The 15,927-nt window shown below is 51.1% G+C and overlaps 1 protein-coding gene across 5 annotated transcripts; it reads right to left on the bottom strand.

Annotated features, from left to right (window-relative positions):
* Positions 1 to 349: 349 nt before the first annotated feature.
* On the bottom strand, positions 350 to 14,668 carry Slc52a3 (solute carrier family 52 member 3). 5 transcript variants are annotated; one of them, XM_076929970.1, is made up of 6 exons: positions 14,512 to 14,668; positions 6,538 to 7,173; positions 5,166 to 5,653; positions 3,522 to 3,645; positions 2,996 to 3,235; positions 354 to 1,368 (listed from the first exon to the last, which is right to left on the bottom strand). In XM_076929970.1, exons 2-5 carry the CDS (start codon positions 7,102 to 7,104, stop codon positions 3,023 to 3,025), a joined length of 1,392 nt encoding a protein of 463 aa, XP_076786085.1. In that variant the 5' UTR covers positions 7,105 to 7,173; positions 14,512 to 14,668; the 3' UTR covers positions 354 to 1,368; positions 2,996 to 3,022. The 5 variants fall into 5 exon arrangements, with proteins under 5 accessions (XP_076786086.1, XP_076786085.1, XP_076786084.1 ...); XM_076929971.1 differs by lacking the exon at positions 2,996 to 3,235 and having other exon boundaries at positions 350 to 1,368; XM_076929969.1 differs by lacking the exon at positions 354 to 1,368 and having other exon boundaries at positions 2,171 to 3,235.
* Between the last annotated feature and the right edge of the window lie 1,259 nt (positions 14,669 to 15,927).

Raw genomic sequence — 15,927 nt, 5'->3', positions numbered from 1 at the left:
TAACAGTCAAACCAGACTAAATCCTCATGTGGCAGTGATGTCCCAAATGTCAGCACACTGCTTTATCTTCTACTGAGTGTAAGCCAAGATGGCTGTCTGTGCCCTCCAATCATTAGTTACTCTTGGACCATCTTCCTCTTCTATGCTGCTGTCTGGATACCCATGGGCACATTTTGACTGGCTGTCCAAGGGAAATTGCAGAGTATACTCTGGCTGGGGGTGGGGGCAGCTGAGGGATGGAGCAAGCCTAGCAAGTACAAGGCCCTAGCTTCTACCCTCCAGTACTGCAAACAAATTAACTCTCCCTGATACACAAAGAGGAGACAGTTTTCATTTTCTTCAGGGCATTTATGGAGTCATCTGAATTCTATCCTTTTGAGCCTTGGGTCTATTTGAAAGCTGAAGGAGTCCGTCCTGGTTAGTTTTGATTTGTTGACTTAACACAACTGAGAGTCATGTGGGAAGAGGGAGTTTCATCTGAGGGAGGTTGTCATGTTTGTGGGAAATCAGCTTGATTAAAGAGTGATGTGGGAGGACCGGCCTGCTGTGAGTGGTACCACCCTGTCAGGTGGCCTTGGGTTGTATCAGAAAGCTAGGTGAAGATGAGGCAGAGAGAGGGAATCAGTAAACATCGTTCCCCCTTGGTTTGGGCTCCAGGTTCCTACACCCATTTCTTCCCAGGTTGGTCACAGTGTTTATCACAGCAGCAGAAACCAGACTGGAGCAAAAGCTCTAATCTATTTTACAACAGAGGGCGGCTCTGCTGACCTGGGGGCTTTACCAGGAATATCACGGAAATCTGCATCTGGTCACCCAGCCTCCCGAGGAGGACAGATGCCTACTTCAGGGCATCATACTGATCTAAAGAACACCTGTCTTAAAGATAAGAGCTTGAATAAAGACAGTCAGCTGACATTGATGGCCACTCTATCGCCAGGGCAGTTCAGAGTGTGCTGTGTGACCAGTGGCCTTGTCCAGTCATTTTCCTTAAGGATTCATCATTAGATGTTTGAGAGTATCTGTGTGATGGATCATGCCCACCTGGCTATGGAAAGAGAGGAATTTTATGTTTACAATTTCCAGAAACTTTTTTTTTTTTTTTTGTGGTATTGGGACAGAACCTTGACATGCATCATGTGAGCTCGATGCCATTGAGATCCACACCCAACTTTTGTGTTTATATCATCGCTGTAGTAGATTGAATATGATGCCCACGGCTGCCAGATTTGGAGCCTTTTCATTCCATAACACTGCTTTCTTTTCCTTCCGCCTATGCAGAGAATTACCAGATTTTACTCTTCCGTTTCGCTCCCAGCGTCTTCAAATGTGGACAAAAAATTTGACACCCCCAGTAAAGTACCATCCAACCTAGGGTAAAAAATGAACAGGTTCTGTTTCCACTGAACCAAAAGGGGTGAGACGCACAATGGTTTGTGATTCGTTATCTTGAGGTCCTAGAAGGAAGTCTCTGTATTTCCTGCTACTTTGGAAGGGTGAACAGGAAGTAATGAAAGTGTTTGTGTATGTGTGTACATGCTCTTCTGGTTTGTTAAGACAACTCTCACTGTTTAGCCCATCCCGGCTTGCCTGGAACTCACTGGGTAAACTAGAGTGACCTTGAAGTCTCGGGCTCTGCTTGCCTGTCTCTTTAAGGCTGGGATTAAAGGTGTGTGTCACCATTCCTAGCTGGATTTCTTGAACTCCTGATTCTCCTGCTTCTCCCATCACTATCCCCCATCCCCTAATCCCCACGCCCGCCATGTGTGAGCACACACATATCAAGAGCAGCTGGATAAGCACCATTTAAGTATTTTGACTTTCAGTCATGGGACTTAGCCTTAAACGGCTGGACCATCTCTCTGGACCTACTTTAAGAATAAAGAGGAATGTAGGGTGGTGCAAGCCAGGAAGACAGCCCAAAAAAGTGGGCTGCATTAGGCCTCTCTCTGCTCTTGCTTCCTTGGTTCTTGACCTTGACTGAAAAGGGATTAGAATTAGGCTGAAGGCCGGGCAGTGGTGGTGCACACCTTTAATCCCGGCATTTGGGAGGCAGAGGCAGGCAGATTTCTGAGTTCGAGGCCAATCTGGTTTATAAAGTGAGTTCCAGGACAGCCAGAGCTACACAGAGAAACCCTGTTTTGAAAACCGATATCTATCTATCTATCTATCTATCTATCTATCTATCTATCTATCTATCTATCTCGGCTGAAACAGTGTAGCTTTCACAGGGTTCCTTGTGTGTACACAGCCCCTAGGGTAAAAGCATAGACAACTTTAATTTTTATAAAAAGGAACAAAATGCAAAACAAAATAGTAATTACAGACGAAAGTCATCCTGCCTGAGCCACCCCCTTAGAGGTTCTCACTGCCCACTATGTGTCCTGGTGGGGTTCACTCAGACGCAGGGTCCCCTTCAACTCATCTCAGGGTCTCACCATCCTGCTAGGCAGGGAAGGCAGAGGGCTGTACTGGGGACCCAGGAGCAACAGGCTTGGGATAAAGAAAAGGGATGGAGGCAGGGTCCCTCCCAAGTCCTCTGATCACTTCCAGGCTGTATTAAAGGCCGTTTACTACGACCCTACTTTAGTGAGCAAACAGAGACCTAGAGAATCAAGAGACTTCCCCAAGTTCTCACAGTAAGCAAGAGGCAGCTAAATGTTCCAGGGGTCTTCCCCTAATACCCTTAGGCTGCCTCCAACTGAATGTTACAAAGCAGATGTCTCTGAAGTCTGCAACTGGGGCTTATAAGCACTGGGACATAGTGTTGGGGGAGGGGCTGTGCTGTGCAACTTCAGGTTGGGAGGAGGCCTTTGTGTTAAAAAGCTCAGGCCTGGCCTTCCTACTCCCCAGACCCAGATCTATGACCATGCAAGGTTGAGGTGGAGGTTGGAGGTTGGGGTTGGAGGTTGGGGGGTGGGGATAGGGAATGGAGCAAAGGGTTATTACCCTTTGTGTCTCTGGGCTCTTCTGGCTTTTAACTTCAGTGATGGGGTACCTGGTGTCCTGTGGAGGCCAAGTGAGCCTAGACAGAGCAGTCCAGGTTGCAGTAGTCAGCAGATGAGAAGAGTTTCAGTACATTAACCAGTGGGAACATGAGCAGGGCACCAATCAGAGAGCCCAGCTGCACTGCTGCCCCACACCACAAGAGGGCACTGCGACTCCGGTCACGCAAGATCACACCCAGCATCACCTTGACATAGCTGAGACAGGCTGCAAACAGCACCCAGGAGAGCACCTGCCGGGACAAGGCCACCAGGGGAGATGGAGGGGGGGGGGAAAAGGGCTCAGAAATGACCCCTGACTACAAGGAGGTCCTATGGAGATGACCCTGGAAGGCTAAGGGGGGCACAGGAGCCATCCTTACAAGGTAAAAGGAAACCCAGGTGTCTCTCCCTCCCCCAAAGTGTCATTCATAACAACCTCACCTCTCTAAGCCCTGTTTTTACGCTTTCAGGCTAACAGAAAGGGCTGTCCTTGGGCTTCCCCAGCCTTGGGAAGTGAAAGTGGGAGGGGATACTTACAATAAGGACTTCTCCACCCCAATGACCCTGCAGGACAGGGCAGGGGCTCATAGCAGCCATGGCCATATTGTAGGCCCCAAAGCCGGTCCCCAGCACTGTGAGCAGCCCCAGGAATAACAGTGACCTGTAGAGGAGTGGAGAAGGGCATTGAAGGGGTTGAGAAGCCTGCCTTTTGCCCCCTTCACCTAGGCCTCAAGGAGTAGCCAGGGCCTCCAAGTTTAGAGGTTAGACCTTTATGGAAAAAAAAAAAAAAAATCCCAGGCTACTTAGCTTAAGGGGGACAGTGAGAAGTGTCAAGGACCTCATGTCAAATCACAGTTTAACCACCCACACCTCGAGACTGATCCTTGACCCATCTCTGACCTAACCTCACCTGCGCACAATGGGAGTGTGGTGGGCCCCTGGGGAGTGGATGGAACACAAGTGTGGGCAGCTTCCCAGCTGTGAGCATTGGCTATAGTTTCCTTCATGACACCAGCTCCTTGTCAAAGCCACCAGAAGCTTTGATCTCTGCAAGGCCCTTCAGGGTGTGATAGTTTTCTCCAGGACCCTCCCTTGCTTGGGGAGGGCAACCATGAGCTTGGAGGTGATGCCAAAATTCTATCAGAATCTGGCTGGCAGCTGAGGACATTGCTTTCCTTTTGTGAGGCTCAGAAAATTGGTCACGCCTTCCCCTAGTCCAAGAATGAGTGTTTAGCAGTGATTAACCAGTATGTGCAGAAACCATCACGGCAGCTTTTACTTTTTTTCTGCAACCTAAGACTGTTTCCCAAAGACTCCACCTACCCAGACTAACCGGTACCACCCTCTTGTCCTGCACAGAAGAAACACACTGAGTTTTGGATTGTGCAGTAGGTGCCCTCTCTCCATCAGAGTGAACACAGCCCACCTGACCCCCTCCAGCTTTTCTGTATGTGTTGCTGTCAGTTCTTCAATCTCTCTCTCTCTCTCTCTCTCTCTCTCTCTCTCTCTCTCTCTCTCTCTCTCTCTCTCTCTCATTGTCATGGCCTCCATCAGGTTTCCAGGATCAAGCCCCCAGACTTCTTTCTTCTTTCTGCCCCAGAGTTTGAAGCCCCAGGGAGAACTGATGGACTCCCCTAGCTCACTCTCCTGCTTGAGCCTGTTCTTGGTCCCAGCTGGGTCTGTGTTTGTAGCAAATCTGAATGGCTAGAGGCCAGGGGTGGCAGCAAGGCCCAGCCGGGCCCCTAAGCTTTGAAAATTCCAACGTGGATGTTTCTCCCGGGGTGGGGAGAGTCAGAACTCCGTATACTTTTGAGCCAGGGCCCTGTCTACTCTGGTAGCCTCAATTAAATCTTTATCTAGCTATCCTAGAAGTACAACTTGATGGAGTTGGCTGAGCCAGAGGCAGGAGGGTAAGGTTGAACAAGCCCATCTCAATTTCTCTAATAGAGAACACTGAGAACAACTCATATCACATTCCCAGACACCATAGGAGGAAGCATTGCTACTCCCATTTTTCAGATAGGTACCCTGGAGGTACATAGGCAAAGCTTTGTGCTACCCCATACATCTGGGAGACCATATTACCAACCACCCTACTACATATTGGCCAGTGGGGCTTGGCACTTGGGGTTCTGAAATGGAGTGATCCCCACTAGAGTTCCCTGGGGTCAGGTGGGGTACCTGTTAGGCAGGAAGATGGGGAGGAAGCAGGCAAGGGGGCTGGCCACGGAGCTGAGGGTGGCAGACAGGTGGTAGGCAACAGGCCCGTAAGGCAGGCAGGAGTAGGTCTGCACCGAGGGCAGAACGCCATTGGTGAGTGCATTGACAAAGGCTACCACAGAGTAGATGAAGGCCAGCTGGGCTGGGCGGAGGGAGGCTACGCTGGCTTCCACTGATCCCTTGCCCGGGCTGCTCACAGGGGCGCCCAGGGAACTGGTGTCCTCTGTGTCTCGAGGCCTGATGGAGTGCAGTGTGACCTGGGAGTGGAGGAGGTCCTCTATGGAGCCTTGCCGTCCCCAGGGCTGCCGCTGCAGGAGGAAGAAGGCGACCAGGCAGCTGCCTGTCAGGAAGGATAGCACTAAGAAGAACAGCAGTGGCGAGAAGCGAGGGGCCAGGTAGCGGCTCTCCAGGTGCCAGGTGTGGGGCGGCAGGGAAGGGCTAAGGGTTCCCTGTGGAGGAACAAAGCTGCAGTCAGCCACATGGCTGGGGGAGTCTGAGATGTCAGACATCACACATTGCTACATCACACATTCCCAGATGAAAACCTGGGCCTGAGGAGTTCAGAGACATCTAGACCATAGATTCTCGTTTCCCCAGTCTTCGTGATTTTGTTTGGGGGGCTCAGGTTAGCCCCCCAATCTAACTAAAAGACCAGGATACATCACCCTGAGAAAGACTTCTTTAGTACCAGTTACTCTAAACCAGTTGAGTTGGGACAAAGTCATAGCTCACCAAAGTCAGGACTGAAATAGGCAACCTTTGTCTTGTCGCTTGTCAGATTCCATCTGAGTTTATGACGGGTCACCTTTGCTCATCAGCCATTTCCTCTTCTCCCCTCCCAAAGTACGCCTCCACACCCCGGCGAGCAGCAAGCCCCTGTCACTCACCATCTGCTGTCTGGGACAGTTTAAATCTCTATCACCTTTGAATCACATTTGAATCTCAAACTTGTATGAACCTCCAACACTCACACACTTCAAACGTGTCTTTCTGCCTCCCACCCTTGGCTGACAAGATGGCTCCACAGGTAAAGGCACTTTCCACACAAGGCCCACAGCCCGTGTTCCATCCCTAGACAGCCCGTGTTCCATCCCTAGAACCCTCGTAAAGGTGGGAAGAGAGAACTGACGCTACAAAGTTGTCCTCTGACTTCCACACTGGTGCTGTGGCTTGTGGCCCTATGCGCGTGTGTCAGGATACACACAATAATGAAATAAATAAATTAATGAATACATAGTCATGTCAAATAAAGGAAGTAATGGAAGTAAATCTTCCCTTTCCTATACTGGGGAGGAAGCACAGTACAACAATGGCTCCGGGCCATGCTAGGTACCTGAGTGATGGCAGTCTCCACAGTGGTCACAGGGTTCAAGGTGGTACCTGGTGTCTCCGTGGCATTGACACAGGTGGTGATACCGGAGCCTTGGACAAGGGCCACCAGGGCAGGCAGGAGGCCGCTGAGCCCCTCGCCTATGAAGAAGGTGGTAAGATAGTACGTGGGCAGCTGGCTCATGAAGGGCAAGAAGGTGACAGAGGAGGTGCAGTCCACCAGGGCCAGGAAGAAGGTGAGGACGATGAAGGCCACACTATGCTGGCTACCCTGTATCCAGGAGGTCATGTTCCACAGGAAGGCTAGGAGGATGCAGGCAGCCGTGCCTATGCACAGGATAAGGAAGATCACGGGCACCTCAGACAGGCAGCCGGGTCGGAAGCGATGCATCAGGGTGACTAGGAGGGGGCCTATGTTGGCCAGCTGGATGACCACAGTGAGGTAAGAGGGCAGGTACCAGGCCTCGGGCAACTCAGTCACCAGCAGGGGCAGCTCTACCCAGAGCCCATTGATGGCCACCCAGGAGCCCATGCCGAAGACGCAGACCAGCAGGTGTGTCAGGAAGGCCATTGTGGGCAGCCCAGGACAGGCGATGTCCAGTCCTCCAGATTAGGCTGCAGAGGGACTGGTGGGGGACACCTGGTGAGACAGTTACAGTTTCATCATCCACAAGCTGGCTTTGTATTAGCAGAAACCATAGATGCATTTGTTCACAGACAGCCTTTAACTGGGTAAGGCTTTCCTAGGCAGGACGCAGAAATCCTGACATCATAAAAGATTGATGTATCTAACTTCAGAAATGTTAAAACTCACAAATGTAATAAATACAAACAGGCAAACAAGATATCTTCTGTAAAAAATAACAGCGGTACAGTCAAAAAACAGATGATAACCTGGGGGAGAGATGGGCAAAACAGATAAAAGGCTCGGTTCTTCAATATATAAAGAGTTTTTTTTTTTTTTTTTTTTTTTTTTTTTTACAAACTGATAACTGAACATCCAGAAAGAAATTTGCCAAGGATATAAAAAGTTTAGAGGAAAAACTTAAACTTACAGATAGGTCTTTGACCCATGAACAGGTTACCATCTCTCTTCTGGGTGGAAAAATGACTCCAGGATGCTATCTCCATGGTCACATGTTAATTTTCACATGATTTGGAAAAGTCAGCAGATGTAATATTTTTTGTTAATCATAGCCAAAGAAGTTTACCCATCCCATACTAGTGTCTTTGATGAGCAGGTGAGGAAGAAGAAGCCCAGAAAGGCAGTCACATGCCCGAGGCCACCCAGCCAGCATGTGTCACGTGCCTCTGTGGGAGCTGTATCACCCCAGCGGGCTCCTCCTTGTACAGAGGAAGGGGGGACCCCTTTCCTCTCATCGTGTGCCCTTGAGCTGGTCCCATGCCAGCACTCATCCAATTGGGTAGCCACAAGCAGACTCCAAGTCTTTTTCCCTTTTTTTTTTTTTCTTCCTGTTCTGGTTTTGAGACAAAAATCTGACCATTTAGCCCAGGGTAGCTAGAGGTCTAGATTTTTCCCACTTTTGCCTCAGGGGTATAATGTGTCACCATATTCTTTGATTCTAGTAGTTCTAAAGCTTTCTCATGGTCAAGCCTCACCCAGAAATCTTTGATGCTTTGTCAGCTCCTTTCCCTGGTCCCTACATACATAGGAACCTACTCATCTAGGAACCGGAAATGATATAAGAGATGGGAGAACGAGAGTGACCAGACCTGGAGGTTATCCTGTTCTTATCCAGGGCTTTCCTGGCCTGAACCCGGGTTTGCTAGAGGACCTGGAGACAGGTAGCTCCCAAGCTGCACTTACCCTCCTGCCCCACCTTCAAAGCTGTACTGGCCTGCAGATTCTTCTCCACCCAGATTTCTGCAGGATCTTGTACCAGGAAGCCTTCCCAGTGCCCTTGCTGGGCTGGTGCTCTAGGGGGTACAGGAGGACACGAAGCCCTGCCAGTCACTGCTCTGCTGATTTCCTGACACAGCAAGTGATAAAGGGAGCAGAGGGAACCAATAATTAGAGGAGAAATTCCCCTTCAGAGCTGTCACAGGAAAGGAGAGATAGGCGGAGTTTCATCAGGGTCTGCACCCCAGCTCCCCATGTTTGTTCTATCCAGTGAGGGGATGTCCCACAGACAGAGAGGACAACATCTAGGAAAGTCAGACTGCTGCTCTCAGAGCAGTGAAGGTTCCAAGTATGATGGGGACATGTTTAAAAGATGAGCACGAGATGGGGTGTGGCTCAGGTATTGAGCTCAGGGACACACATACGCCAGGCAGGAGCTCTGTCACCGAGCTATGCACAGCCCCATTGCTTTTAATCTGGAGACAGGGTCTTACTGAGTTGTCCAGGATGGCTGTGATCTCGTTCTGTAGTTCAGATGGAGATCCCCCTGCCTCAGCCTCCCTAGAAGCTGGACCTATAGGCCTGGACCATAAGGCCTTGGTCAGTATCTGTATTTTCTGCCTGTGGCTCTTGGTCACTCGGGTATGTAACCTGCCTTTATTGGGCACCTACACCCAGTTGAATAAATTAATTGTCTCTGCTTTCAGGAATAGATCTGTCACCAAGGAAAACAGAAACTCAAAATGCAGAGCCATCCAGGCAGCAGTGAGTACCACAGAGTCAAGAAGAGTTGGGAGGTGGGAATATGGGTGTCAGGAATCTGGGGACAGAGGGTCCAAGGCAGAGACGCTCAGCCAGTACAGGCCGCTCCCCTGTATTCAATTGTAATATTCAAGGATTAGCCTTGGGGCCAGCGAGGCTGTGGCTATAAGATTAGGGGCAGCAAAGAAACCAAGGGGAGGTCACCAGGCCCTTCAAGGACAGTGTGGATGTGTCCTCATTGACCCCTCCTAAATGAGGGAAGACCGGTCTTGATGGCTGCGGTGATGACTGCCACAGGGAGCCACAAATGAAGCAGGATAGAGGCTCTGCATGTCATCAGGGTCCTGACAGACAATGAGCCATCATGGCTGCTTGGGATCCATCTGTACTAAACCCCTCATATCTGCAGCCTCTCAGCAGACCTGGGTTCATCTTCATTTCACAGAGGAAGAAACAGGCTCAGAAAGGAAAAAGAAGTGGTCAGAGGTCATACAGCTGCTCATGGTGGGATTATAAAGCAGGCCCCAGGAAAGAATGAGAAGAGGTGACCTAAATTTTCAAGCTCTGGGTCCAGGTAGTAGGGAATGAGGAAGGGGGAGGAGGCCAGAGACATGGACCCTAAGATAGAGCTACTTCCTGGGTGCCGGGGTCCCTCTGGACTCTGACTCAGACAAGGTCCAGAAGCAAGTGGTGACAAGGGACATCAGAGGGTGAGTTCAGGCTTGGTCCTTCTGTTGTTCTTGTGCGTGTGAGTGTGTGTATGTGTGTCTGTGTGTGAGTGTGTGAGCGAGTGTGTGCGTGTTTTGCAGGGGTGAACCAGGGTCTTTGTATGCTAAGCAAGTTTATCCCACCCTCTTTGTTACTTTTACTTCAAACACCAAGTGTCAGCAGCCTCACAGCCCCATTGTGTGGCACTGGGCTGCGTCCTCCCCTGTGTGGCCTGACCTTGGTCCTGGACTGTAACAGTTTCCTGGCTTCTGTTCGAAGCCTCCCATCTCTGGATGCTCAAAAGCCAGCCAGTCAAGAAGCCTATCTGTGTCTATCAGCCAGTGCAGAGTTCTCCCACGGGAACTGGGGTATGTGTGGGGGTATTTTCTCCTATGTGAAGGCAGCATCTGGCTTGCAAGGGACTGGGCCACCCTACACCCTGATGCCATGGTTGGGTGCTCTCTCTGCATAGATAGGCTGGCAGCTGGTGGGCGCTGAGCCGAAGGGGCCCAGACTGCAGAGAGCCAGCTCAGGCCTGCAGGTGGCCCTGGGGACTGGCTGGGACCTGCTCTGGGTAGGCAGAGCAGGGGACCAGAAAGCCAACCTAGGGAAGGAGGTGGGGTGCTGAAAAGGGGGTGAGGAAATGTGGAAGAGTGACTCAATGATGAGGGACAGGACACTGGGGCCCAGAGAGCCAATAGACCCCGAAGTAGGCAGAAGGAAAGATGCTGGAACAGAGGGGACAGGAGAAGCTGAGGCAGAGGAAGAGACCAAGAGATGCAGGTTCAGGAGCTGCTACTGGGTGACCAGGAGCCTAGCCTCTCTTACATCCAAGTAGGACAGGAATCTCACCTGTGGCCCCCAGCTCATGCCAATTCAAGTTCCCTTTGCAAAGACTTGTTTGGGCAACCACACATCCAGAAAGCAGGCTGGTGGCAGTGGCTTCCTGCCTACCCTGATCTCAGAGAGTTGTCTGCCATGCAGGCCTGTGCTCCCTCACTGTGTATGATCTCAGGCCTTCTCTGAGCCTCCTAGGAGGTCCCACCTTTGGAAGGGCCTGGGTATGCCATGGCTTAGTGGTCCAGGTCTCAGGGAGGGAGGGAGGGAGGAGGTCTCAAGGCTCCCTTCCTTCCTCCCCTCCCTGCGGGCTACGAAAGGCATCCGGCCTTTCACACAAGCCGAACATTGGAGGAGAGCCATCCCCAGACTGGTGGGACCTTGTGCACCCAGGCCAGGTTGCTGAGGCTGGGCAGGTGGATATAGGTGTAGCGTAGCATCCAAGGCCAAGCAGGCCGGGGCTGGGGGCGCAAGGGCGGCTCACAGTCCACAGCTGTTCCTCTTAACCCAGCCGCCCTCCTGGCGGGAACTAGGGGAAAGGTCACAGGCCACCCGCTGTCCCCTGACTGACGCCCCTGCCCGTGCTTCACCGCCACTCACCGAGGGTCACGGAGGGTCCGCCTGCTCGGTGGTTCCAGGAGTCTGTGGTGGCACCTGTCTGTCCCCGCCCCCGGTGGCAGGAAGGTAGGCGGGACCGGGAGTGGCCCAGCACAGCACTCAGGAGCCACTGCCTGCAGCCCGCAGGACCTGAGCCTTCGGCATCCCGCCCCTCTCCTTCCCGCGGGAACAAGTCAGGGGTGGGGCAGAGTCTCCTGCGTTAGACTTAAGTTAGCCATTGCCCCTCACTCTTGCCTCTGGGAATCTACTACAAAAACTCTGCTGTACAGATTAGGAAATTAAGGTTTTGAGTGGAGCAACACAGCTCCAGGGGACTCTCAGACCTCTGGTGTCTGGGCAACAGTAACTTAAGCCTGCAGGGCAGGGGATGCTTTTCTGCCCCATCTCACAGATGGCGAAACTGAGATTCGGGAAGGAATAAGCTTGTATCAAGGGAGCTGAACAGGAAGCATGGGCTAGGCCTGGAGCCAGAACCACAGGGGACACTCTCACTGGGGGAAAAATGTGTCAAACAAGTCTTGGAACTAAGCCTCCTTTTGAATGGCCTTCCATGAATAATTCAGCTCTTTCTGAACTGCCTGCTGCTCCTAGCTCTGAGAGACCCCACTGTTAGGAGACCTGGGCACTTCTCCCTCCCTCCCTCCCTCCCTCCCTCAGCAGGCAGTGAGCTATGGGGCTCAGAAAACAGTACTCAAAGTGTACCTAGAAGATAGCAACTGGCCTCCTATCTCTCACCCTATCCTACCCCTAGCAGTTATCTTTGGATCTCTGGTACAGTTTGAGCTGGTCCTTCTCAGGCTTGCAGGAGCAGCCTGAGGCGCTGCCTTTGGCCACAGAATCCACGTCTACCTGTGAAAGCCAGCCCAGAGAGTCACAGTATATCTAGAGCTGTAGAGGGCTATACAGACAGCTCCGATCACCTGGACGGGACGTTTTATCTCTCCAAGAGACTCTTCACTCACGTGCAATGCCTCCCTCCAACTTCCTCTCCCTGATAACCTGGGTGCCACCCCCCCCCCCCCAGCCCCATCTGTCACAAAGCCTACTGGACTAGTTCCCAACTCTGACCCTTCTCCAAGCCTCAGATTTTGTGATACCTTGGCTGGAACTCCTCTTGTTGTGTCACCTGTCCATACACGTGTCCGTCCATACACATGTCCGTCAGTGCATGTGAAGAATATGGCCTGAACCAAAGCCATATGTGTCAGCCTCAGGGACATAGGCTTGGCTCTGAAAGGCAAACCTCCACAGCAGAGGCTACCCCAGTGCCCTGGAATGCTGTCCTCCCAGGTCCAGAAGGGATTCCCTCTATCCCAACTACCCTCCTTGTGCCCCAGCCAGTGGCTAGCCTCTCACAGGTACTCCACGTGGCACTGCTAGTTTAATGAACTGCTACCAACCCTTGGAGACCCTCTGCTGCTCACCTAATTATTCCAGGTAAGTCCTTTCCCAATGGATTTCCCAATAAGCTTCAATGCCTTATAGACTCTCACCAGTTGCCCTGACTACTTTTAGAAGTACCTCTGAGCCACCACAGTCCACCTTATCTTTCAACGGAACATCCTCTCTGCCTGATCCAATCTTATTTTCAAGCATGAATGTCAGGTGCCACCTCCACTGAGGGACTCTCCTGTCATGGGCTGTGTGGGTGTGGCTCACCGTTCACTGCACACATGAATGGACCCCAGCCCGTGTGTGTCCTCCCTGACTCTTGTAACCCTTAGAATTGTCCTTTATAACTTTTGTTTATTTAAGATCCTTTACTTCTGAATATTTTTCTCCCCACCTATAGCCTGCATTTTTGGTAATGGGGATGGACCCAGGGTTTAGATAGGTACTTTATCACTGGGCCACGCCCCCCAGATCCTTTAAGCAGTTGAAAGGTTACAGAAGTTTAATGTTTATAGGCAAAGGCTGGGGTGAGGAACAGGGGCACAACTCACTGTCTGTTTATTCCTTTGTTTTTGAAACAAACATGTGCCCCAGGCTGGTCTCAAACTCCATAACTACCCAGAGAGGGCCTTGAACTTCTGAACCTTCTGCCTCTTGGTTTTATGCAGGGTTGGGAATCCAAACCAGGGCTTTGTGCATGCTAAGCTAGTGCTTTACCAATTGGGTTACGTCCCCAACAACTCCTAGATTCTGAAGTTGCTTTTTTCACTTAAGGTCAAAGACCTCTCAAGCCAGGTATGGTGGTACACAACTTTAATCCCAGCACTTGGGAGGCAGAGGCAGGCAGATCTCTGAGTTCAAAGCCACCTTGATCTACAAAATGAGATCAAAGACAGCCAGGACTATATGAGAAACCCTGTCTAGAAAAATCTCCCCCCTCAAAAAAAAAAAAAAAAAAAAGAAAGAAAGAAAAAGAAGAAGAAGAGAAAAAAGAAAGAAAGGGAGAAGGAAAAGAAAAAAAAGAAAAGAAGTCATGTCTTCTGTTGGGGGCTTTATTATCAACTCCAGTTAATTCAACAACTCCAATTAAACGCTAGCTGTACGCCTGGCACCGTGGGAAGGGCTTAGGATGTACAAGCGAACAGGGTTCAAAGTTCTGGCCCTTGGCAAACCCATTTTCTAGCAGAGATGAATGTGCCAGCAGCTTACTCCGCATCTTATAATGGGGCAGGAAGCCCGAGAAGGGTGGGCGGGGCGTCTTCTGGATAGGACAGTTGCTGGGGAGCCTTGGGTCGGCCAAGGTGAGGAAGTGCTCCTGTCTGCTACCTTGTTTGCCCTGTCTGTCGCTAGGGATTCTTTTTCGTAGGATCAGCTTAGCTCCGCCCTTTGCGGGTGCTCATTTATCTGACTAGATCGCAACTACAAAGTTTGGAGCGGTCACACGGCCTGTAATTTTAGCTCTCAGGAAGTTGAAGCAGAATCACGAGTTCAAAGCCAGCGTGGACTGCAGAGCAAGTCCACTGTTCTATCTTTCTGAGAGCACTACTATCTTTTTCTGAAAACAAAACGAAAGGGCCGTCAAGATGGCTCATCAGGTAAAGGCGGTTACTCCCAGCCTGCCAACCTGAGTTTGATCACCGGGACCCATATGATGGAAGGAGAAAACCGATTCCTATACGTTGCCCTCTGACCCCCCCCCACACACACACTGTTGCATGTGCTCCCTCCCCCACTAAATACATGTGATGGAAAAGACCCTAGTTCATAAACACAAAAGAACAACTCATCCATAACTAGTACCTGTAAATATTCAGAGCCTCGGGCAACTCGAGGTGGTGCTCACGTTCCTTGGAGAACCTCAAAAGTAGAGACCAACATGTCCACATCTGGCCAGGTCGCACGAGAAGGTTCTCGTCACACCACGGGCTCAGCTTCCTGACCGCGCCCTCGAGTAGGAAGATCAGGCGCGAAGGCGCCGCTGCAGTTCACAGGAGCAGCCGTCAGGGGGCGCAAAAGCCTCCGTTCTACCGAGGCGGGGGTGGGGGTGGGGGTGGAGAGCTCTTAGAATTTCACTGCTAAGTGCGCTCCCCACCACTCCAGGGTGAGGTAGGTGGGGCCGCAAAGCTAGCAGTGAGGAGAAGGCGGAGGCGAAACACGAAATGCGAGTGTGGCTAAAGTGTCAAGGTTAGAGGAGGACTCCAGACCCATATGCTCCCTTTGCGGGGAGGAAGCACCTCGCAGTCCCTGTTAAAAGCAGCTGACCTCACACTCAAGAACCCAGAACAGCGCGATCGCCCGCAGTGTGTGTGTGTGTGTGGGGGGGGGGGTGGTGGGAGGTGGTGGTAGTGGAGGGAGGTTGGTAAATACACACCAGGTAACTTTATTCGTTTGAAAACCAACCCCACGAATAAACCCCACAAATTCTTTAGGGATGTATGTGTGAAATTTAGCACCCACAAAAAACGATGTAGAAGCATTGACAGTGGGGTGGGGGTGGGGGTGGGGGTGGGGGTACAAAGGCGCAGAAAGACGGAGCAAAAGGAACTTTGGCCTGAGTGGAAATATTTTAACCACCTGTGATGTGACTCTGTAAACCTGATGATTGTTTAAAACCCAAACTTATAACACTTCTAAAAGAATAAGTAGCAAAAAATATCCGATGTTAATTTATGCCGCATCAATAAAGGTCTCAGCGCATGGGTCAAGGGAGGTGACAGGTCCCTCTATTCTTTGGTGAAAACGATCTACAATTAGCAGGCTTGTCTGCTAAATGTGACTAAATATAGCTCTTGACGAGGCTTGACACAAAACTGTAAGCTTACATGATGAGATTTTAATATTTTTGGTAAATCGGTCACGCGGTTCTCTGTAGCTGACAGTATCTTGTCTCAATGTCAAAAAGTTGGACACACCTGTGTTAGGCATGCCAGGGCGGGGAGGTGGAGGGAATCTCATACATACAGATCAGAGGTAAGGGGTTATATGCCCTCCAACCAAGTCTGAGGAATGGGGTGGGGCTGAGAGCTGATCCCGGGTGTGCAGGCCAGGATGGACGCTTGTACACACCTCTGCTGCCCAGGGAAAGGCTGGCCCCGGGGAGTAAAGGAGCGTGGAAGTACCCCTCTCTCTGCTGAGACAGAGACTCCCCACTCACAGAGGAGAGCTAGTGCGGGGCGGTAAATGGTGGGGGAGTACTTGGTGGTACCCGGAGTGGCT

Source organism: Arvicanthis niloticus, chromosome 2 (genome assembly GCF_011762505.2).
Source record: "Arvicanthis niloticus isolate mArvNil1 chromosome 2, mArvNil1.pat.X, whole genome shotgun sequence".
Lineage (NCBI taxonomy): Eukaryota > Metazoa > Chordata > Mammalia > Rodentia > Muridae > Arvicanthis > Arvicanthis niloticus.
Note: the sequence above shows the minus strand (reverse complement) of the source record. Positions and strands in the feature narration are given on the sequence as shown.

Bases quoted from the DNA above. Each gene is read 5' to 3' on its own strand.
- Slc52a3 (XM_076929970.1), bottom strand. From the start codon at position 7,104: ATGGCCTTCCTGACACACCTGCTGGTCTGCGTCTTCGGCATGGGCTCC. The intron at 3,646-5,165 runs GTACCCCACCTG...ACTCCTCTACAG, and splicing joins CCCATCTTCCTGCCTAACAG to GTCACTGTTATTCCTGGGGC. The intron at 3,236-3,521 runs GTAAGTATCCCC...TTGTCCCGGCAG, and splicing joins GGGGTGGAGAAGTCCTTATT to GTGCTCTCCTGGGTGCTGTT.